Source organism: Poromitra crassiceps (genome assembly GCF_964638095.1).
Source record: "Poromitra crassiceps genome assembly, chromosome: 3".
Taxonomy (NCBI): Eukaryota; Metazoa; Chordata; class Actinopteri; order Beryciformes; family Melamphaidae; genus Poromitra; species Poromitra crassiceps.
In genome coordinates this window covers 26284905-26309868 of record NC_139625.1, presented here as the reverse complement: position 1 = coordinate 26309868, position 24964 = coordinate 26284905, and the positions used below count along the sequence as shown (strand labels likewise).

General features: G+C 43.4%; 1 protein-coding gene across 1 annotated transcript in view; it reads right to left on the bottom strand.

The window, feature by feature from the left end:
- Positions 1-24964, bottom strand: part of smoc1 (SPARC related modular calcium binding 1) — a gene marked incomplete at its 5' end in the record, with an annotated part of 99574 nt that overhangs the window by 46267 nt on the left and 28343 nt on the right. Inside the window, 7 exons of the mRNA XM_083633704.1 lie at positions 2958-3038; positions 3148-3204; positions 7014-7061; positions 9958-10057; positions 10334-10446; positions 16221-16304; positions 18293-18458. Coding sequence (XP_083489830.1) covers positions 2958-3038; positions 3148-3204; positions 7014-7061; positions 9958-10057; positions 10334-10446; positions 16221-16304; positions 18293-18458 — 649 coding nt within the window. The remainder of the gene's footprint in view (positions 1-2957; positions 3039-3147; positions 3205-7013; positions 7062-9957; positions 10058-10333; positions 10447-16220; positions 16305-18292; positions 18459-24964) is intronic.

The window sequence follows — 24964 nt, the reverse complement described above, 5'->3', positions numbered from 1 at the left end:
TAGTCACCAATAGCCTACATTCTGTGGCAATCTCAATATCTTTAAATGTTATAATTTCCGTGCCAAAAATGGCAAGGATTCAAACAGCATTTAACCATCATGGGACACGACAAATTACTGGTAGTCAAAAAACAAACGATTAAATTGATCAATAAAATGTGCAAAGAAAAGACAATTCCATTGCTTTGGTTCTACAGACTGTTTTAGGTCAAGGAGGAACCTCCATCATATCATCAATAGACATGACAGGCCGATATCGGCTACATACAGTATATCATCAAACCGATATATAGGTCCAACCCAAACACACACACACACACACACACACACAGACACACACACACACACAGACACACACACACACACACACACACACACCCACACACACAGCCCCCACTGATCTCACTCCCTGACTTCATGCAGAAGCGTGAAAGCTGCCCAGTTGCCTTGAGGGTAGTGAACATGGCCAGGCGTAATTGAAAAGGAGACAGAGAAAGCTAAACAAATTACACCAAAGGAAAGAAACTGAGAAACCTAATCCCAGCAGTGCAGGACATGTTTTACATTTCATCTTAAACTGCTGGAAACGAAAATGGCTTTGAAACCAATTATACTGGAGCCAAGTTGATGCTCTCTTTATTTAGTGTACTAGCTACTTCTGTTGTGATACAATTATGTGGGTAATAGTCTTGTAGTCAATAATTGTATTTCCAAAATAATGAAGTAGTGATATGTAACCTATAATAAAGAGGTGTTTATATCTGTATACCTGTGTGTGTCAACTACTGTACAACATGGGTCCAAATGGCAGCTTAAGCGGTGGACATGTGCATCTGTCTTATCTTAAAGCTTTTTCTGAATCATGGTTGTCTCCATCCAGCCCACCCAATCATTTGTAATCACTCATTACACCACAGGTAGTTTCAGACAAGTAATCTGATTGGTTAAATGTCCTTTCCAGTCCTGCTGATGACTCCCATTAAGCACAGGACATCCTGCTTTATCACTTGAGTATGCTGACATCAGTGAGCAATCTTTCTTTTTGGATTTGTAGTTGTGTCACAAATTTCCCAGAAGCCACGGCACATCTTGGAGGACCAGTGGAGAATTGACTCGATGCAAACAGCCAGTTTTGGTTTTGTTAGCAACACAACGCTATAAGCTTCTACTGGATTTGTTATCTAGTGTGCAAATCAAATGTGTTAACAACAGGACAGTGATGGCTGCCTGCTAGCTAACAAGTTGACATATGGCCCATTTCCACCGCTGGTATCAACGCGGCCCCGCACAGCTCGTCTCGCTTTTTTGTCTCATTCCACCGATCAAAAACGTGGACAGCCCGGGTTGAGTCGGGGTTGAGTCGTGCTGCTTTTGGTCCCTGCTCTGTTGAGGTTCTAGGGCTGTGGACCCGGTACCATACGGTGACGTGAAAACACTGCAGATGACTGATTGGTCAGGCAGAATCGTGTTTACTGTAGGCATCTACTGTCAATGCTGGATACCAGTTTAGTGGGGCTTACCTTCTCTTCTGTTATTTCCAGAAGTTATTTCTTTTGTGTTGCTGCCTTCGGCTCTGGTGAAATAAAATCGATCTCCTTGCTCAGCTTTAACATGACGGTGGTTTTCATTTCATTTCATTGTTTGGAGAGAGAAAAAGTCTGCTAGGCCGCAGGCGGGGGTTTAGCGAAGCCGCGGTCTTGCCTGGTGAGTTGCAGCTGGGGTTCTCCCCGTAGCGCCTCTCCCGTCCCCCGCGCAATGCATGCATGTGAGTTTGAGTAACAACAAAGTGATATCCATTCTCCTAGCCGATTGTCACATTTGCCCATGTACACTGTAGGTCATTTAGAGGCACCAGTATTTCATAATCAGTTCCGTGTATGGATTTAATTTTAACGTTATAGTTATAGACTACTTCGGCTATGGGCGGAGGGCAGATATGCGGTCGCTATGACGACCAGGTGTGGGCGGAGGCGAGTAAATTTGCTATGGAAACAGAGTCTATATCAAGTAGAGCCGAGTAAGACCAGATCGAATAGAGCTGTACTGTGCTGTTAGCCTGGTAAACCAGCCCGTCCCGTCACGTGACCTCACATTTCCTTTGGCTCTCCGTGACGTCACGGAGAGCCAAATGAAATGTGAGGTCACGTGACGGGCTGGTTTACCAGGCTACTGTGCTGTATGTGGTGGAAATGAGCCAATAGAGTACCGTAGGAATGAGTCCGGAAGTAGCACTTGGTTCGTACATGTAAAAGGCAATGGGATTTTAGTATGGGGATTTCCGTTAAATGCATGAAATAAGGTATGTGGTTAACAAAAGTGTATGAAATAGCGAAGTTTGTGTTCAGCAAGATAATCTTCACAAATGAGGACCACTTTTATAGCTTTTGAAGTGGATTTTCAGAAAACGCTTCAAAACCCCGTCAGAAGCAGCACAGAAATTAACCAACCATGTCTATTCAGTTCTTATGAGGCGGCCAAGTTGTAAGTTTAGAAATGCAATCAGCTGAAACCCCTCTATTGTTTCCTCCTGTTTTTTTATTCTTATGTACAGATCTTACATGGGTACCATTTTGAAGAATATATTCCAGGCAGTAGCCTATGCATGCACTGGCAACTTCATCTTTCACGTGATCTGAAAATGTAAGCGGGGGCGGCTGTAGCTCAGGAGGTAGAGCGGGTTGTCCACTAATCGCTTTGGATAAAAGAGGTCGGTGGTTCGATTTCCGCCTCCTCCAGTCTGCATGTTGAAGTGTCCTTGGGCAAGATACTGAACTCCAAATTGCTCCTGATGGTGTGCCGGTAGCCTGCCGCCATCGGTGTGTGAATGGGTGAATGTACCTACTGATTGTAAAGCGCTTTGGATAAAAGCGCTATATAAATGCAGGCCATTTACCATTTAAGCGAAAAGTTATAATTGTTCCTAAATAATAGGGGGAGGTCGGATGTCTTATTCTCACCTTGCCTCCTGGAGTTTGAGCCATTCTGCTTATTCTCCTTGTAAACCAGCTGCTTGATCCACAGTGTGGGAGCGGTGATCTCTGCAACGACATCAGAACAAGCGTTCAGATGACCCACATCTTTTCAAGACCATTTTAATTACTATAATCAAGATGTATTTCTAGTAGCATACAGTGGAGCGAAACTTACCATCACCCTCAGGCAGGACATGGGTCTCCATGGTAGGCGTGGGCTTGGAGCCATCGTCTGGGTTGAGAGTGAGAAAGAAACGGAAAGAGACTACCATTATTGAGGTTAATACAATCTACTCTCCAGAACTGTTGAATGGTTGGGATTTGCACATGGCCCGGCCAAGAAGAAAGATAGATAGATAGATAGATAGATAGATAGATAGATAGATAGATAGATTGATAGAATGATGGAGGAAGACCACCCACATAATGGCTCTGCATCTCGCTTGCACACAACGGTAAATCAACTCCTCTCACTGACATGCATTCCCATACTCACATGATTGCACTACGTACAGTATTCATCTCTCTCTCACACACACACACACACACACGTACATGCACACACGCGCACGCACAGATTCACACACACACACACACACACACACACACACACACACACACACACACACACACACCAAAGATCCCTTTACACCTGCCCGCATGAGTGTAGTGCAGGTGTAGGATCTCTCCACAATACCAGCTCTCTCATAGTTTTCTATGGAAGACAAAGCTTATAGGGATCAAAAGCAGCTAGAAAAAGGCCCACCCACAACTAGCATAAAAAACAGATAGATGGACCTCTGAATATATGGGGGACTCTCTGAACTTCATCATTTTTTACTGTGAAATTCGCCCTTTGATTGGGGTGAAGCAGGTAGGGGTTATGGGTTAACAATCTTTTATTAAATGACGTCGACATTTTGAAAAGAAACATCTGAATTTTGTCATACAATACATCTACAAAATATAAAGGATCTAGCCGGTAAAAATTAAATTTTTACAACCAAAGACTTGAGTTGACCTAGTTTTATGAAGGACCAAATTTTGTGCTATCAATTGTTTTGGAAAAGAATAGAAAATTCAAATAATCATGTGATCACAAACTATCTCATATAAGATATCGGATAGAGGCCACAGCTATAATACTGAGCGATAACAGGGAAATCCACCTAAAAACAGAATTCACAAAGATTTCCTTATCATCTTGGACAGTTAAGTTGAGATTTGTGACCAAAAATGTGTTTCTTCCAATGCAAGAACCAATAACATCTCTAGCATTGGGAAACCACTGTTCATGCTCACAATATTGACTGATATGATGACAGTCATAATATCTTATTTGTCTTACTTGTCTTATTACTGTCATTTTATCAGTCACATAAGACACATATTCTTAATTTAGTTGGACATTTGCTTTTAGGTGGAAATACCCTAGGAATGAAAATACTTGAGTGGAGATCTGGGGGAAATTAGCATTTTAAATGGATTCAATTACTTTCTTGGAATGGATAGAACTGCCTGGCACAGTAGAGGTAATTGGATTGCCCTCAAAAATCTAAAATATTGAGAGAAGCTGAAAGAATCAATGTAATGTAATGTAAGTAATGGACAAGATGTAATGGACAAGTTGTTTCCCAGTCTTATACCCCTGAAAAGCGCTATATAAAACCTATGTATTATTATTATTTATTATTATACTGTGTTGTGAATTCAGCTCCCTAAAATACTTACCCATGTGCAGTCTTGTAGCCTCTGGGACATTCCTTTGGAAATCGTTCAACCAAATGCAAACCACCGAGGACGTTGGTGATTGGAATGGTTTTACTAACACTATTCTAGAGCAAGTCCTTCAATCAGATGGCGTGTCAGTGATTTGGATAGGTTAGGGTCACAATGACCCGTTTGCTCAAACTGTGAATAAAATACAATGGTTACCATGCTGTTCTCTGCACAGATCTGGGTCAAACTGTAGTTGGAAAGAATGATCAGTGTTTGTTTGTAACCTGTTTGGAGTTAGGGATGGAGAGTAGACTCCATAAGAGTCGAATCTGGATTCCAACATGTTGATTATGAGAATCGATTTTATAACCTCAACTCCAAACTCTGGAATCGAAGAACCTGTTTAATTTAAACAAATTTGCAATTAATGCATTCATCAATTGGACACTTGCTACAAAACTCGTTGAGCTAACCAGACTTTATGGAACATCTGTACCAAGTTTTGTACAATTTTGTGGTAATGTGATAAATTAGTTTTCTCATACAACTTAGATTGTGTTGTGTTGATTTTCATTTGGAATCGGTTCCATCAATTCCGTTACAAGGAGCCAGAGTCAGAGTATTGTGTCGACTCCAAAAAGAAAGGTCTATCCTTACTTGGACTACCAGATGGGTGAAGTGTCAGGACTTTTAGATGATTTGCAAGTCAGTTTGCTATACATTTCTGTGTTTCACAGCTTATTTTACACTATCTCAAATGCCTTGATGAAGACCGCACCCATCTTGAACATGTTAAAACAAACACTGAGAATTATTTGCCAAATTCTGTATAACCCGAGTCTGGCCAGTGATCTACAAATTGTGAGAAACAACGAGTCCGTGCAGCCATCTGCACCATCAAACCCCCCCCCCCCCCCCCCCACTCCTCCCCTCGACTGTCACCTCCCCTCCTCCCCCAAGCCCTCCACCACAGTAACTCTCCTCCAGTATACACCACCCTAGGGGCTAGGAAACGACAAAAGTGCTTGACAATAGTTAAACCCTGAGAGGCTCCCGGTCTTGCCTCAGTGTAAAGAAAGTATATATTTCTGGGCTGGGGTTTCAGGGCGGGTCAGGGGCAGGGGAGGACCCGGCAGTGTGGTCCTCCAGTCCACCAGACCAGCCATTTGTCTCTGTTTGATGATGCGAGCAGACAGGAGAGGAAGAGTTTGTCTCTGTTTGATGATGTGAGCAGACACAGGTGAGGAAGAGTTTGAGGAGGATGCACACTGCAAGAGTTTTTGAGCTAACCTGTAGCATCAATGTTACCCTCCCACTAATAGTTCAGGATTTAAATACCTAATGGAAACTTGAGGGAAAACTGTCATGTACAGGAGGATATTCCTCGCATTCTGGGTAGAATGGCCTCATTGCAGCTAAATCTGGTCAAACTCATGTAGTGTGTCTCCATCCTTAGGCATACATTAGTGCAATAAGCAGAGAATGAAGGTCATGATAGTTGATAGCAGCATCGTTTACCAGAGGACTGGTCATAGGCCCTGAATCTGAAGTGTTACATATTCATTTGAAGAACCCAGCAGTATGCTAATGTGGCAAAATAGTAGTTGACAATACATAAATGTTTTCAAGATTTATTTTCTTTACTAAATAACCTGTGGGTTGGTCAAAGGCCCTGAATCTGAACTCTAAGGCCGGTGATATACTTGCATTTCTGCTTATATTGTATGTCCTGTGGAGCCTTGCAGCCTAAGAACTTCACACAAGTGTACTTGTACATCCAGAGTGACAATTAACATCTTGGAGCGTACACGTAGCGTTAATTTGGATAAGGCGTGCCTCACCAATGCTCCTACGGGACGAAGAATACGCATGCAAACGCATTGCCAAAAGCATGTATATATCCGGCCTATACACTAATTTAGATAATTCAGCAGTGTGCACTATGTTAAAAACAACAGCTATGAATCCAGCAAATCATTTTGAGTCAAGTTTCTCAGTTTCCAGCCAAATTCTCTTTACAAAATTCCTTTGACCATTACATCAAGCAAAAAAGTCAGTTGTGTACCTTTCCACTCTGCACAAATATGGACTTTGCACAGATCTGATGTAACGAAAACAGGTCAAAAGGAATTTTGAACATCGCCACACATGTGGTCTCTCTTTCTCATACGGAGAGAAACACACACACACACACACACACACACACACACACACACACACACACACACACACACACACACACACACACAGACAGAAACACACAAACATAGACACACACAGACGCATGCATGCACATACAACATACAGCAGAGCTCAACCCACCTTTTCGACCAGAGTTCGGAGGCCCAGGTGGTTTATCGGTTACTGACCCTTTGAAGAAAAAGCAGAACATGTACACAGCAAGGACTAGAGAGCAGCCACAATCCCTCCTGTCCATTTGCACCAAAATGCTGTATATCTATTTTAGAAGCAGGAATAATGTGTTACTCCAAAGTAATCACACCCAAGAAAAAGCTGATTCCATCCTCAAAATGAAGACAATAACAAAGCTGGTGACTAAAATAAGCAAAACTAGGCTATAACCTAAATCATTTTGCTTATGTTTTGTTGTTGTTGTTGTTGTTTTGCTGTCTCATTTTGGAATGAATGAATGAATGAATGTTCTTAAAAGAAGACACAAAACAACAACACCCCATAGATTATCCATTCCACCCACTTCTCACCAGAGTCAGATTCACATTTATCACAGCATAATGAGTACATTGTATTAGTATTTGATAGTAGGCACATATTGAAACATTCGGTTTGTTGCATTATCTCAGCAGCATTCAATATGGCAATCCTGAGAAATCTGAGCCATGTATTTTTTTTTATTTTTTTATTTTTTATTGATACAATGGAAAACCCATTATTAACTAAATCAAGTTGTGTGACACGAGTATTGTATCTTCTTGATTTTGTGCATGCAAGGTAGTCCAGTAAAGCATGCATGGATTCTGAGGGAATGAGCAAAATTAGACAGAGCAACCAATTAGAATAGGAGGGCAAAGGGAGAAATTTGAGTGAAGGCAATTGGAATGAAATTTACTACCTGACAATCCACTCGTCCCAGCATGAGTTCCCATAAATTCACGGAAGTTTCCTGCAAATGTATGCAAGATGATTGATTTGGGTCATAGTGTACAGGGGGCATCTGAGCATGTGAGGAAAGGTTATTTTCTGCCAGCTGAGAGTGAAGGGAACGTTCGAGAAGGAGAGTTATTGGGTATGTCATTCTCTTATTTTCTATGGCGTCCATTGTTAAAAATAGACAGCGGGCCAGCCTCTGTTATAGCCGCATCTGTCCGAGGACATCAAGGGGTTTACATGCACATACCTTTGCAAGAAACAATGAATGAAGATATGGGATCTTATGCAGGACAGAAGGGAGACAGGTTGTAGGGTTGCGTCATAATCTACATCTCATGTTTTCCCAAAAGTAGATTCTCAGGAATGAACAGACATAAAGCCACACTCATTTTGTGAGCTTTGGTCATATTCTGGTTGAAGAAATTAAGTATGGCAGGAGTTGGAGGAAGCCTTACAGGTGATTAGTAAGTGGAGAGAGACAAAGACGGAGAGAGAGAGAGAGAGCGAGTGAGAGAGAGGGAGCGAGTGAGAGAGAGAGAGAGAGCGAGTGAGAGAGAGAAAGAGAGAGGGAGTGAGAGAGAGAGAGAGGGATGCCTTTGGTAGTCTGTGCAGCAGCTACAGAGGGGCATGCGACCACTCTCACCACTCTCTCCACACTAAATTTGCACCATATGCTCTAGTCGCTGTGCAATCCAAGTCTGGCAAAGGCCCCTGTGTATTATCTTCTGAGGGAAAATGATGGTGATTATCATAAAGTGTTCCCATCCAGGTTGAGTTGAGTGTGCGGAGCTGGGCTCTCTCCTCCGGCCTGCTGAGAGCAGTTAGATGAGTTGGGGGGATGGGGGAGGGGGGGGGTTGGGGGAGGGTTGCGGTGGGGGTGGGGGGGTCGAGAGGCCCCTGGATGTACGGCCATTAGCCCTCTCGCTTGACCTCGCACCTGCCACACCACATGTCATGCAATACACATGTGCCTGTAACATGGCATACCCTCTTCACACACCAACCCTCTTCAGCTGTGATTCAAAAGCCACAGTCTATCTATATTGAATCAGCAATTCACATATAATGATAAAGCCTTCATTCTCAGACGTTCATTTTAGATTGGAGATATGAAACTATTTCAATGCCTTTTTATTTATATATTTATTTTTTAATGAAAAGCATCCGCTTCCTGAAGTGATTGGAAGTGAATTGGCATCAGCTCCAACACCTTATCTTGCAACCACTCTTGGCACTACCATGGAAATCCCACTTTATTTGTCTTTTCTTTTTTGAAATGTTTGCTACACTGCTTCTCCACCCCAACGAGGAATGACTGTACCTGGAAATATCCTGCTATACTAGTTTTACTTACACAAACATTTCTCTGATGTAGAAATAATCTTAGCGGCTGAGTTAAACCTTATAGAGTACCGCAGGGATGACGTATTTTTGTAAGCTTACACAGAAGTCGTTGTACTTCCTACGTCTTCCGTGTAAAAGTCAATGGGATTTCTGTATGGTAATTTCAATTAAATGCATGAAATAAGGTCTGTGGTCAACAAAAGTTTATGAAAGCGTACTTTGTGTTCAGCAAGATAATCTTCATGAATGAGGACCACTTTTAAGACTTTTGAAGCATTTTCTGAAAATCACGTAAAAAAAACATATTAATGAAGATTATCTTGCTGAACACGAAGTTCGCTGTTTCATAAACCTTTGTTAACCACAGACCTTATTTCAAGCATTAACCAAAATCGCCATACAAAAATCCCAGTGAACTTTACACGTAAGAGCCGGAAGTGCCAGGTCTTCTGGACTCATTCCTGCGGTCAACATATTATTTTTCATTCATTCATGTTATTCATGATGTTGGAAGGTCATCAGCTAGCTAACTAGCTTACCTACATGTAGATCGCTACAGCATAGGCTCGTAGCCTATGGCTAGTTTGAGTTTAGATAACTTTGAGATTTAAGTCAACCAATGACATTATTTCTGCCTGCAAGAACATTTGTATGAATAAAACTCCAAGGCAGGACAGATGCCGGGTGTAGTGCAGCTGGGGTGGGAACAGACACTTTAACAGTATCGAGCAAAAAAGATGAGAGCTTTAAGACAGTGTTGATAAACCCTGAACATCATCAGGCTGCCCAGTACCTGAACACACAGGGGTCCTGTTGTGCACAGAGGAACCACTCACTGGCTTCCCATCGCTGGTCACACACCAGCAATAGCCTGTCAGAGTGTGGCACTGCACCTGCAGAGGCAAGAAGGACAAGTCATAGGACTGATACAATATACAATAAAAATAATGTTTCCAACAAATGTAAAACAAAACAAAAAGCCAAATGAGTTTTGTATTCAAAGATTTGTTTCTTATACTCAGTGATCTAAAGCTGAACTGTTGGAGATCATGAATGGGATGGTTCGAGAGACAGAGGGGGGAAGTGACAGAGTGCGCAAGAGAAAGTAGACAAAAATAATGAGGAGTTGTAGACATGGTAGGAAAAGCAGTGAAGGCGCTGAGACAGACCTGGGCAAATGTTCCATCCTCATTGCATTCCGGAATAAACATGGACTCCTGGGGCCTCTTGGCTTGTTCCAGAGCCTGGCTCCTCTCAACACGACACTTGGACTGACCTGCATCTGTGACGTACGCAGGGACAGAACAGTCAACACAAAGCTTCACACTCTACTTTTTGTACCTTCACTGCTGAGAATGCTCGTCCTTTTTCAACAACAATGTTGAGTTCCTATAGGGATTTGAGCCAGTGTCCCTTTAAAAGTCTTTGTCAATTGGGCCATTGTTAACGCATATTACTACTGCGGCCACCTCCTTTGTTGAAACAATACATTTTAGAGGAAAGTGGGATACCAACAAGTAGCCTGCCCACTGTAAAGCTCTTCAACAAAAATGGGGAAAAGTCAAGCAAATTTCCTTGCCCATACTGAGTTTATTACAATACCGGTAAATAAAACTGCAATGTCCCCTACAAATTATACCTCCTATGCTCAGAAACACAGACTAATTTCCCTTCATCACACATACAGTACAACATCCCATCTCTCTGCAGCTGTAGTACCGTCTGACTCCATCTCAGTAAAAACGTCTCACACTACTGACCAAATGCTTCAATACCATCTGTACGAACATGTCACACTACTGACCAAATGCTTCAATGCCATCTGTACGAACATGTCACACTACTGACCAAATGCTTCAATACCATCTATACGAACATGTCACACTACTGACCAAATGCTTCAATGCCATCTGTACGAACATGTCACACTACTGACCAAATGCTTCAATGCCATCTGTACGAACATGTCACACTACTGACCAAATGCTTCAATGCCATCTGTACGAACATGTCACACTACTGACCAAATGCTTCAATGCGATCTGTACGAACATGTCACACTACTGACCAAATGCTTCAATACCATCTGTACGAACATGTCACACTATTGACCAAATGCTTCAATGCCATCTGTACGAACATGTCACACTACTGACCAAATGCTTCAATACCATCTGTACGAACATGTCACACTACTGACCAAATGCTTCAATGCCATCTGTACGAACATGTCACACTACTGACCAAATGCTTCAATACCATCTGTACGAACATGTCACACTATTGACCAAATGCTTCAATACCATCTGTACGAACATGTCACACTCAATCAATCAATCAATCAATCAAATTTATCTATAGAGCACATTTAAACATGACACATGTCAACCAAAGTGCTGTACATAGGGTAGAGATACACAAACACTGTACGAACATGTCACACTACTGACCAAATCCTTCAATACCATCTGTACGAGGGAAAACGTAAACCACCTGCTGACCTGCCTGCCTCTGGCCCGCCTGCTGATAGATGGGATGCCATATGTAGAACAGGATCCAGTGTAGGTAGACTGAGGTGAGTTGTGAACAGGATCCAGTGTAGGTAAACTGAGGTGAGTTGTGAACAGGATCCAGTGTAGGTAGACTGAGGTGAGGTGTGAACAGGATCCAGTGTAGGTAGACTGAGGTGAGGTGTGAACAGGATCCAGTGTAGGTAGACTGAGGTGAGTTGTGAACAGGATCCAGTGTAGGTAGACTGAGGTGAGTTGTGAACAGGATCCAGTGTAGGTAGACTGAGGTGAGTTGTGAACAGGATCCAGTGTAGGTAGACTGAGGTGAGTTGTGAACAGGATCCAGTGTAGGTAGACTGAGGTGAGGTGTGAACAGGATCCAGTGTAGGTAGACTGAGGTGAGGTGTGAACAGGATCCAGTGTAGGTAGACTGAGGTGAGGTGTGAACAGGATCCAGTGTAGGTAGACTGAGGTGAGGTGTGAACAGGATCCAGTGTAGGTAGACTGAGGTGAGTTGTGAACAGGATCCAGTGTAGGTAGACTGAGGTGAGTTGTGAACAGGATCCAGTGTAGGTAGACTGAGGTGAGTTGTGAACAGGATCCAGTGTAGGTAGACTGAGGTGAGGTGTGAACAGGATCCAGTGTAGGTAGACTGAGGTAAGGTGTGAACAGGATCCAGTGTAGGTAGACTGAGGTGAGGTGTGAACAGGATCCAGTGTAGGTAGACTGAGGTGAGGTGTGAACAGGATCCAGTGTAGGTAGACTGAGGTGAGGTGTGAACAGGATCCAGTGTAGGTAGACTGAGGTGAGGTGTGAACAGGATCCAGTGTAGGTAGACTGAGGTGAGGTGTGATATTTTGAAACATCCAACCGAATAAAACAAATAAAAGTTGCCATTTTACATGTCTCAAAAGCAAAGATACGTACAGTACAACATCAACATACATTTCCAAGAAATCACCAACAAAATAAAACATGTAATTTTACGTTGTCAATCTCAACGTAAATTTGAAACAAAAGGCCTCTTAATTAGAAAAGCTCTGTACCTTTCCAACGTTAAACGCAAGTAAAACAATTTCTTTTAGGCAACGAAAGCAACTTGTTTAAAGTTTAAGGTTATGTTTGGGGTTGGGGTTGGGGTTCAAATCGAAAGTAAAAACACAATGTGCTTCGCTCGGGAGTTGAACTGGCGCTCTCTCGCTTGTAAGACAGGGAAGCTAGAGGTCCGCCAATCCCACCCATACTTTCTTAGGCGCCAGCGACGTACTTCAACATGAGACAGTGGTTAGACTCGATGACGTGTATAACGTTAATATTCACGTATCTACAAATGTGATATGCATCATATTTTGGTTCAGAAATGTTTTTCATTTTATTCTGGCGACTGGGCTGAAACATCAGTGGAAACCGGTATAACGGGACAGAGATGGAAATAGCTGAAAAGTTTGAGAATGGAGCGGACTTGAGACTGGTTCAATCCCATCAGCAACTACTATTTTTGTTGCACTCAAGCCCCAGTTGCCCCCGTGGAGTTGCTTGGCGGCAGAGCTTCATGCTCATAGTTACTGTATACACATTCACACCGGGGAACTGCCCAGTACGACCGCAGTCCTCCACTGTTGGCGAAGCTCTTCCCTGGATAAATAAAGGTAAATAAACAGGCTGCGAACCTGGGAGGAGGCAGACATGTTGTCTCCTCCCGACTGGAAGACTGACAGTGTCGAAACTGGACGATGATGTCACCGAGGAGGACAGGCAGAGGTTATGTAAAACCAAGCAGACACATCGAGGACATCGGCCTAGTTTACAAAACCCTAATTTATGGAAATCCTGTCAAAACAATAACTTCATAACCAGGAGCTTTTATTAGTCTGAACTTTCTTCGTTAAGCTAAGACAATTGGAGATCTCCGCCTATCAATCGTCTGGGAATTTCTTGTAAAAAATAGTAGTTGGAACGGCAGCGAGAAGGGCCGCTAAAACAAGCCTACGCCCCTCACGTTACCGGAAATGACGATCTCCCCGCATCCTCCTCCATAGTGAAACAAACTGGAGATACAGCGAATCACTTTGTAACACGGAGAGAGCTTTTTAAAACATTGACAATGGATGTCCCGAGCAACGTTACATTATTTGATTCCGTTTGAGCTGTTTACAAGCGCACGACTTCTGCATGTCACCACCCCTTCTGCACGAAGGGCCGCCCTAAAGACTGGTTCTGCGATGTTGGTTTTTTGTTCTCAAATTGTTTCCACCCAGTTTTAACTGAGAAAGTTCTCCGTCTCTAGTTGAGCAAAGTGGACAGAGACTGAGAACTCAGTCTATGCCTTGGCTTGTGCACATCTGTGCTTGTATGTTAGTTGTGGCAAGGAAATAATGTGTGCACATCTGTGCTTGTATGTTAGTTGTGGCAAGGAAATAATGTGTGCACATCCAAAATCTGGATCCTGCCTGTTAACTAATGCTGGATCTGCCTGTTGTAATATCCATAGTGTTGCATCTGTTGCTTGTTTGCCTTACCTGTTAGCAATTTCTGTGTTGTTGTCAAGTATCTGTTGTGTGCTGTATAATCGGAATCTCACGCAGCCCCTCAATTACCCTTCGCCAGGCTTTGCCATTGTAAATAAGGATCATTTCTTGAACTGCCTACTTAAATAAAGCAGCAGTTACATTACAACAAACCAGGCCTGCTGCATCTACAATGGTTGAGTGAGCTTTGCCCGGCTTCCCTTCCCTTGGCACATCGAAGATATTATGAAACAAAACCACGCATTACCATACAGAGGGGAACAGAAATCACTCCAAAAATGGATTTGGTTGAGTTTGTTGTTTTTCTAATGGGCTCGGGGCTGAAAGAAGGGGGGGAAATGTCAAGTTCCAACCTTGACTCTAAACCTATCAATCTCTGCTGTTGTTGAGTGGCTGGCATCCAGAGAGTGAGGAAGTGTGTGATCCTGGTCTGTAAAAACTTACACGCCTACGGAGGAGCGGAAAATCAAAGACATCTTCTCATTCATTTCCATGTAGGATACTGCTCCCAGTCTCTCTGTTCACTTTAGGACCGTACTGCTCCCAGTCTCTCTGTTCACTTTAGGACTGTACTGCTCCCAGTCTCTCTGTTCACTTTAGGACCGTACTGCTCCCAGTCTCTCTGTTCACTTTAGGACCGTACTGCTCCCAGTCTCTCTGTTCACTTTAGGACCGTACTGCTCCCAGTCTCTCTGTTCCCTTTAGGACTGTACTGCTCCCAGTCTCTCTGTTCACTTTAGGACCGTACTGCTCCCAGTCTCTCTCTGTTCCCTTTAGGACTGTACTGCTCCCAGTCTCTCTGTTCACTTTAGGACTGTACTGCTCCCAGTCTCTCTGTTCACTTTAGGACTGTACTGCTCCCAGTCTCTCTGTTCCCTTTAGGACTGTACTGCTCCCAGTCTCTCTGTTCACTTTAGGACTGTACTGCTCCCAGTCTCTCTGTTCACTTTAGGACCGTACTGCTCCCAGTCTCTCTGTTCCCTTTAGGACCGTACTGCTGCCAGTCTCTCTCTGTTCACTTTAGCACCGTACTGCTCCCAGTCTCTCTCTGTTCCCTTTAGGACTGTACTGCTCCCAGTCTCTCTGTTCCCTTTAGGACTGTACTGCTCCCAGTCTCTATGTTCACTTTAGGACTGTACTGCTCCCAGTCTCTCTCTTCACTTTAGGACTGTACTGCTCCCAGTCTCTCTCATCACTTTAGGACTGTACTGCTCCCAGTCTCTCTGTTCACTTTAGGACTGTACTGCTCCCAGTCTCTCTGTTCACTTTAGGACTGTACTGCTCCCAGTCTCTCTGTTCACTTTAGGACTGTACTGCTCCCAGTCTCTCTCTTCACTTTAGGACTGTACTGCTCCCAGTTTCTCTCATCACTTTAGGACTGTACTGCTCCCAGTCTCTCTGTTCACTTTAGGACTGTACTGCTCCCAGTCTCTCTCTTCACTTTAGGACTGTACTGCTCCCAGTCTCTCTGTTCACTTTAGGACTGTACTGCTCCCAGTCTCTCTGTTCACTTTAGGACTGTACTGCTCCCAGTCTCTCTCTTCACTTTAGGACTGTACTGCTCCCAGTCTCTATGTTCACTTTAGGACCGTACTGCTCCCAGTCTCTCTGTTCACTTTAGGACTGTACTGCTCCCAGTCTCTTTGTTCACTTTAGGACTGTACTGCTCCCAGTCTCTCTGTTCACTTTGGGACCGTACTGCTCCCAGTCTCTCTCTTCACTTTGGGCGCGAAGGGCAGGGTCAGAACCTCAGTGATCTCAGTGTATTCTCTCACTGTTTAAAGTTTACAGTATGCAGTCTCCAGTCAGGTTAAGGTTTGGATTTGGCGGATAACGCAGCATTTTAGGTGAAAATGATGCCAAGTTGTGTTTTGCAGCTTGGCCAGAGAGAACCATATAAAATTACAGTAATCACTCTGGCTCAAACAAGCGTCCACTAAAACCACTTCTTGTGATCGCCCACCTGTTTCCAGAGCAAGTCTCTTGGTGTTGGGTGCTGGTGGTTGCCAGGTCCTTACCTTTCAGCTCCAGGTCCTGCCCCTCTGAGGGGGCGGTTGGCGCCGGAACCACCGGTGGCTGATCAATCCTCACCCAGTTTTTACCTGAGAGACAAAAGGTCACATGTATCCCTGTATTCACGTTATGTAGAAGAGACAGTCTGGCTTGAGAGACTAACAGGAAGTGTAAACACAATTGGAAGTTCTGATTGTGTTTACACTTCCTGTGACTCATAAACCTAGTCTGACTCATATGTGAGTCAAACTAGGTTTGACCAGGTGAGTCAGACTAGTTTGAGCAGGTAAAACAGCCGGCATTTTGAACAGTAAGTCGTGACACAATGGTTCAAGTAGGCGAGCTAGATAAGGTGAAAGATCTCAAAGATTATAGTCATGAGTTATGGCTACAGCCAGTATGTGTGTGAATTTGTGTGCCCGTATTCCTTTTTTCCCCCCACTCTCTAATAGAGCTCAACAGGCACGTGACTTTTCGTGACGTAATTTGCCCCGGAAGTAAGTTCGACGTCCATTTTCTCCATAGATATTTCGATAAATCCAAATTTAACGATCGATTTATCGAAATGTCTATGGAGAAAATGGACGCGGAACTAACTTCCGGGGCAAATTACGTCACGAAAAGTCACGTGCCTGTTGAGCTCTATTGTTTCCCCCTTTTCTCCCAATTTTACATGTCCAATTTCCCCTGTTTAAGCGGTCCCAGTCGTTGCTCCACCCCCTCTGCTAATCTGAGGAGGTGTGTCGACTTTCAAATGCCTCCTCCGATACATGTGCAGTCACCAGGCACTTCTTTTCACCTGACAGTGAGGAGTTTCACCGGGAGGACGTAGCGTGTGCGAAGGAACACGTTATTTCCCCCAGTTCCTGTCCCCCCAAAAAGCCCAGAGGAGGCGCTAGTGCAGCGACCAGGACTCATACCCCGCCGCTTCCCACCCACGAACAGTGCCAGTCGTGTCCGTAGGAACGTTTGACCAAGCCGGAAGTACCGCTGTTGGGAAGTGAATCTGGGTCTCCGCGGTGGTACTGTATAGGCGAGTGATTTTACCTCTACACTACCCAGACTCCGTCTGTCCGTATTCCTGCGCACTGTACAATGGCAATACAGTGTACTGTATTACGCCAGAGATCACTGCTTTGGTCAGAAAGGTGCTGATGTAATACAGTGCGTAGTTGAGAACATGTAGTGCCAAAGGAAAGGGCTGTTTGACAGCAAGGTAAAGCGCTGAAAATGATGTTAATATAGCCTACACTTAAACTGATATTGATTTGTTTAGGTGGGCTTTCTTTTATGTGGCTAAAATATGTTTGGCCACAGCACCCAGTCACAGCAGTTCATTTGCCTTTTTCACAGAAGCCATTTTGTGTGCCAAGGGCAGGAAGTAACACAGGTGCAATCAAAACATTAACGAGGGTCCCAGCACTGGAACACTTAATGGATTGGAAGTTGGAGATCCTCATTAATGTTTTGCTTGCGCCTATGTTGCTTCCTGCGTTTAAGACCGAAAATTACTGCTGTGAAAAGGTGAATTGCTTTGCTTCTGTACTGGGACTACTCTCTGTTTCTACAAACTGGGAGCGCGCTGACAGCCATCTACTGTAGGTAATAGACTGACTATCGATAAATACCCCAATACAACCCTAGATCAAATAATGCAAACTATCCTTTTAAAGGCAAATTTCCACAATGTGGACAATAACGTTTCTTCTTCGTATCTAGTCATATTACTACATTTTTGACAAATATTATCCAAGTAAACATGGTGTGGATGTTGTATCACAAAACTATGAAATTCTATGGCTGGTGATTTTTTTATTCTGCTCACTGCAGCTTCAAAAAGCATAATTCAGAATCCACCTCAGCAAGTAAAGAATCATATAGCCTAATAGAAGAAAGCTAAAAATAGTCAGTATTAGCATTGGACATACTTGTTGTTAAAGACAGTAATTGTGCACTTTACACTCTATTAATTTTCACATTAGACTGAAAGGGGATGGGATTTGGCAAAATGGTTGTCACGTTTGAGAGGACAATACAACATATACACAACTGTGTGTTTGTGAGTGTGTCGGCTGACCTCGGCAGCGGCCGCGGTGTGCCAGCGACAGAGTGCGGTCTTTGCAGCGTGCCCTCTGCAGCTCGCAGCCCGTGTCATAGCTCCGCCCGTCCGAGCCGCACACCGGCTTCCCCTGCGTCCGCGAGCAGATGATCCCACAGTGGCTGTCCCTGTCCCCGATCAGCCACTGTAGAGACACACAGGACAGTTCAGTCCACCACAAGTTTGATTAACTGATTAACTCATACATATATTATACTTTATTATATACTCATACTTTATTATATACTTCTTGTTTCTTTCATTCTTTCATTATCACTGTTACATCTTTTCCTCTTTCTGACTCTTTTTCTTTCCTTACAACTTTATTTTTCCCATGGTGCTGGCCCAGCAGGCCCGGCCGGGGTCAGGAGGTGGAAAGAAAGTCAGGTTACTCAGTCACTCACTCAGTCACTCATAGTTACTCATGGACGTTTAGTGAGGCTAGGGAATAGGGGCCGTAGCTATGGACAGGAAGGTGGTAGAGAGTCGGGATTGGAGGGGTGGGTAGGGGGAGTGGCTAGGGGATATGGGTGGTGGGAGGGGCGAGGGAATATGGGCCATAGGAGTAGGAAGGTCGTAGAGAGTCAGGATTCGAGTGGTGGGTAGGCGGGGTGGCTAGGGGGATATGGGTGGTGGAGGGGGGACAGGGGCCATAGTTAGGGATAGGAAGGTGCTAAAGAGTCAGGATTCGAGGGGTGGGTAGAGGGAGTGGCTAGGGGGATACGGGTGGTGGGAGGGGGCAAGTGAAGGGGGGCAGGGGCCGTAGCTAGGGATAGAAAGGTGGTAGAGAGTCGGGATTCGAGGAGTGGGCAAGGGGAGTGGCTAGGGGGACGTGGGAGGTGGGAGCAGGCATGCTGCCATAAAGCTGAATGGCCACACCACTGCGACATGGACTTAAAGGTTTTCACTTGTTCATCAACACGCTGTGCTCAGTACTGCTTAGTCAGCCTGTGACACATGGTTGATATCACACTGGAGAAATAGTTAAATACTGCTATTACAGTATACTGTAGCTCTAGCAAAGTTGCTGTGCCACTATTTCAACTTAGAAGATGCAGTGGGGCTTGTTTCAGATTAGGCTAGTGCGCTAGACTGTTAGCCCTGTAACTTAGCCTATATTGCTGGCAGTGTAGAAGAGAGTGATTGTTTTTTTGAATTGCATCCAAGGATTGAGATTTACACAAGATGTTAGGCTAACATTATTCTCCTTTTTTGCAGACAGGAGGATCTATAGTTAGCTCTGTTGTCTAGCTACTACTGTAGTTAAGATCAACCAATCTGTCACCTGTAAAGTGTGCAAAAATACATTCAGCAGGGGTGAAGATGTTAAACATCTGTAATGCACAATCACTTGCATTTCAATCCACCCAACCCCCCCCCCCACAAGTACCACATCAACAACACATGTCCTATCGATCGCTGCAAGTCACTCTTCTACATAATCTTAGCTGAAAAATCAGAAATTGTCAAAGTACGACAATTTGAAAAATGACAATTAAAAAACAATTCAGAATCAGAAATCCAGTCTGGTTCAGCCATATACTAGGTTCAAAGTCAAAGTCGGATTGACAAAGCCGTCTTTATTATCACACGACAACCCAACACACACATGCTGCCAGCCACTGACACATTATGCTGACAGTGGCCGGTGAAATATTGTCTCTGCTTTTAACCCATCCAGGCTTGTCCTTCCTCCAGGGAGCAGGCCAAGAGCAGTGGGCAGCTTTCTTGTGTACAGCGCCCGGGGATCCTCTTCAACCATTGTCGTCACTGGTCAGATGATGATCTTCTGCATGTTTCTAGTGGGGGTCCATACCGATCTTGTATGGAGGAACCCCAGGGGAGCACGGGAGGACACAGAAAGGCCCTTTTTTACGAGATAGCCCACCTGCGCAGTAGGCACTGAAGACATGGGGGGATGGGGGGGACACCCTCAGCACCCACAGCATCCCAGGCGGGAATAGAACCCAGGACCTTCTAGTTTAATCTTTTTTTCTTTCTTTCTTTCTTTCTTTCTTTCTTTCTTTCTTTCTTTCTTTCTTTCTTTCTTTCTTTCTTTCTTTCTTTCCATTTGTATTTTCCTCTGTTTAAACAAAGGCTACAATGAACTGAATTCAGCTGAATCTCATAGATTAACTTGTGGGTCTTTTGCAGATTTTGTTCCAAACCTTTCTGCATTCTGAAAACACTGTCAGCGTGCCGCCGTCTTCTCTTACAGTAACATGGGTGTGAGAAACTTGCTACATGGAAGCTAATTCAGCTCATTGATCTTTGGCTGAAGACAGGTTGAACCTTCATTAAGTGTCAAAGGAGCCAAACCACACTGAGAGCAATGGGAATCCATCCTCCCCCTACCCAAATCTTCACTCATGATCTATTAGTGAGTCTATTCTACTCTCCTGCTGGACCTCGGCCCTCTTCCTGACAGGCATAATGGCTCTTGGCTTCCCGGCCACCTCAAATATATTTAAAGTCTAAAGGATTTCAGTGGAGCCAAAAGTTTGCCAAAAGGATGAAGTAGTGGTTTCGTGAAGGAAGAGAGTAGGTGTGCACTGAGCAGCACCAGAATCTGCTGTGCATAGCGGCCCAGCGGCGTACCTGAGCCAACTGTTGTTGAATAGGGTTCAACTATGTGAAAAAATACACAAGGAGCGTTTGATTTACCTTATCTTGCATGTGATGATTCAAGTTTTGTGGCTGCTCAAACGCCTGTTTGAGACATATATATATATATATATATATATAGTATATATATATATATATATATATATATATATATATATATATATATATATATATATATATATATATATATATATATATATAAGAAAAGGCATTTTTCACCCAAGGTCTCTCAAGCAATTAGCAGAGTGGGCAGTTGTTGGGCTGCAGCTCTGAATCTGACACAGGAGATCTCATTAGGGGCAGGTATGGAGGGAAGAAGGCGGTGGAAAATAAGAGGCAGCCAGAAACAAAGGGCACAGTTTCCATCGCTCACTAGCCAACTCCTATCAGAGGATCTGAGGCCATTCAAAATGATCCACAGGGATACTTTAGAAAGTAGTACACACATACACACACACGCATGCACGCACGCACGCACGCACACACACACACACACAGACACACAGACACACGCACACACACACACACACACACACACACACACACACACACACACACACACACACACACACACACAACCCTCTCTCCCTCCTTGCCCTGAATGCCCCACTTGGGGAAAAAAGCAGTATTTTGAACAACATCAAAAATGTTGCTTGGAGACAGATTTTCTCAAAGCATATAAAGAGCAATCAGACAGACGTGAACAAAAAGTAGATGGTAGCAAAGCCAAACCACTGATGTCACGAATGAGCTGGTGTACAACTGGATCTCATATACAAGTGAATCACCAGGGGTTTCTGTCTCACTCCCCCTAAACACAGCTTGTGTATCGATGCGTTAATATCATCATCATCATCATCATCATCTTCATCATCATTATTATTATTATTATTAATAATAATAATATTAAGAAGAAGAAGAAGAAGAAGAAGAAGAAGAAGAAGAAGAAGAAGAATAAGAAGAAGAAGAAGAATAAGAAGAAGAAGAAGAAGAAGAAGAAACCATGTGCTGCTCTAACAACCCTCATATTATCCTGCCTAAATTACATGCTTTGCTACTGTTACAACTGCCAATAAAACTTGAAATATCTACCGATGACACTATTTTCCTGGAGCAGTTTACTTTTACAGATCAGTGGACACTTAGACTAATCGCTGAGATTTCCGACACTTGCTGAGATTTCCGACACTCGCGTATTCTTCTGCTCTTCACTCAGTTCAACTACATCTGAAAATCCTACTGTACCTGTAGGCTATAAATTGGCTGTGTTGTTTTTTGTTTGTTGTAATGTGGTAGAAATGTTTTATATACAGTATAAATTAAGGTCATTAAATTTAGATTAAGGTAAGAGCTACATATTAAAGAATCCTGAAAAATACATTTACAGTATGTTCTTTTTCAAGTTCTGGCTAATGTCTCTCAATGTGAGAACCTGGAAATGACAGCTGAGTTCAAACTTGTTACAGGACAAATTATAAAACTGCGGTGAGGAAAATGGGATGCACGTTATAAAGTAATTTGTCAATCAACCAAAAGGGCCAAGGGGGACCGAAAGGTCCAGTCCCTCTGCGGTTCTGTTATTGTGCAGCTAGCGGAGCATCTGCCAGCGTCGACAGTTCTGACAGCCTTGATAACAGCTTCGCTAAGTCCTACACACCGCAAAAAGGTATCCATCCTAACAATTTAATCAAGTGTTGAGTCTAAAAATATTTTTTTTGTATTAAAAAAAAGTCTGCCAACGGGATGAGATCATTTTACAGTACTTGTTTCCAATGCAGATTAACTTGTTTAAATAATTTTCTTGAATAATTTTCTTGATGCTAGTGGCGCGAGTTGCCTCTTTCTGCCTTGAAACGTTGAACCAAATGGAACTGCATTGGACACACTCCACGGGCAGAAAAATTCAATTGTTTTGAGAAAAATGGGATTATAAGACTGAATATGATATGAAATGACTTGTTAATGTGGAGGTTTCACAGTGTAAATAATGTGGGTTATTATCACAGCACACATTGTCACAGCTGTCAGCACTGGCAGATAATCCAGTATCTGTAAAGAGTTTTATTGAGACAGAAACAGTGACTCTGGAATCTGGAGCAGCTTCGGTGCCTGCCAGATGAAATCATGAGGTGAGGTAACTGGGTGTCAGGACGGCCTGGTGCTTTAACAACCTGTCCTAGAGCTGGCAGGTCACAGGTTTGATCCCCACAAAAAGACAGCGGTATAAAGTAATTAAGTACAAGCTACTTGAGTAGTTCTTTGAAGATTTGTACTTTTTAAAGTATTTTTATAATGCTATACTTTTACTCTTACCCGAGTAATTTAAATAATAGATCATTCTACTCAATCAATCTCTACTGAGATTCAGATTTTTGTTTTGCACACCGCACTATGAAAACAGCATGGTAGCATTGGGCCTGCTCGCTAACATGGCCGGAATCACTTCCGCATTTAGGGCACCCAACCTGGTAACTCGTTAATGCAGTGACCAATGAAATTAAATGGCCCTCAAGACTGGCCAATTGAAATTGCAAAATTGTAATGATGCCCATCGTCACATTAGTTCAGAAATCTCTGTTTCATTTGACATTGCTGATACAGTAGATAGCCATAGCAAAATGGATGTTTTTGATTCTGATATTGTTTCTGCTAGCAGCTCTAGCTCATCTGGCAAAGGAGAGAATCGCCAAACTGAGCATCCCTGGCTGCATCTGAATCTGAACGAGCTGTTCAGTATGAAAGACAAGACAGACAGAGGCTACTCGAGTAGGATTTGTCAGTACTCTTTCCACCTCTGCAAAAAGCCCTTATGAAGTGTCTTTGAGCCAAATACCAAATGCCAAACACAGGGAAGCACTGTTGGCTGCCCTCGTGCTCCAAACCCCTCTCATGAAATGTGTATCATTCTCTAAAAATTGCTAATAGAATAGCCTATATGTAACAAGGCGATAGGAAATGTAAACAAAGGGTAACAATACTTCCGAGGATACAGTAAAACCCCAACCTGCACCGTCGTAACAATAGGTCCAGGACAAGCCAGACAGCTTAATGTGATTTGAGCCTTGGCGATGCAGAGCAGCGGTGAAGCTCTTGTCAGACATCTCAGGGTAAAACTAAATCATCATGGGCCTTTTTATGAGAAAGTGCAGACAGGGAGGAAAACACAGCAGATCATTTCATTTTTAACTTGCGTGTCCTCCTCTTGGCTTCAGCAGAGGACAGGAATAATTCAATGCTGCCGGACCAAAAAACACATATCTGCAAAAGAAATTAAAATAAAAAAAACATGTTTTTTTCCGGAAAGAGGAAGAAAATGGCAATTTTCTCATTTATTCCTGTGTGTTTTTGAAATTATGGGGGGGGTGAAGCGTCAGGAAACACCATTACTGTAACACACAAACAACAGCTCAAAGATTTAGTTCAAGTATGGAAAAAGGGAACGCTGCGGTTACGTGTTTTCTCCGCAGGCAGAAGTCAATATAAAAAGTGGAGCGGGGCGAGCCAAGGATGGAAAGCAGTTTGTCTATGTGATGAACGGCTAAATTGCTAAATCATTATCCAAAGCAAGCTATTCTAAAAGGTGATTTAGGTCTGTGTGGGCCACTCCTCCAGGTAGAGCCACAGAGTCTGGCCGGACCCACAGAGAGCCTGTCCTCCCCTGCTGACTCACACCCTAATGGACACGGCCGTAGTACTTCCACTGTCATAATAAAGCAGTAAATCAGTGATTTGGGGGCACCAGTGTCCGGTAAGAACACTCCCACTCGTCTCCCCCACAGTAACAATAGTCATTTCTTAGTCACCTCTTACTCAGTGAAACCAGAACCTCTAGCAAATAAAGTGGGGATCAGGAACAGTTTGTTTGGGATTTATTTTACTTACAGTCAAAATTAAATAGAGAGCCAACGTCACACCCACTTCTGTGTTAGGCATATGCACCAAGAGATTTCATCCGCCATTTATTTTCCCATAGACATTTCATAAAATGCTTATAACTTTTTTTTTACTTAGTCAAACCAAATGATT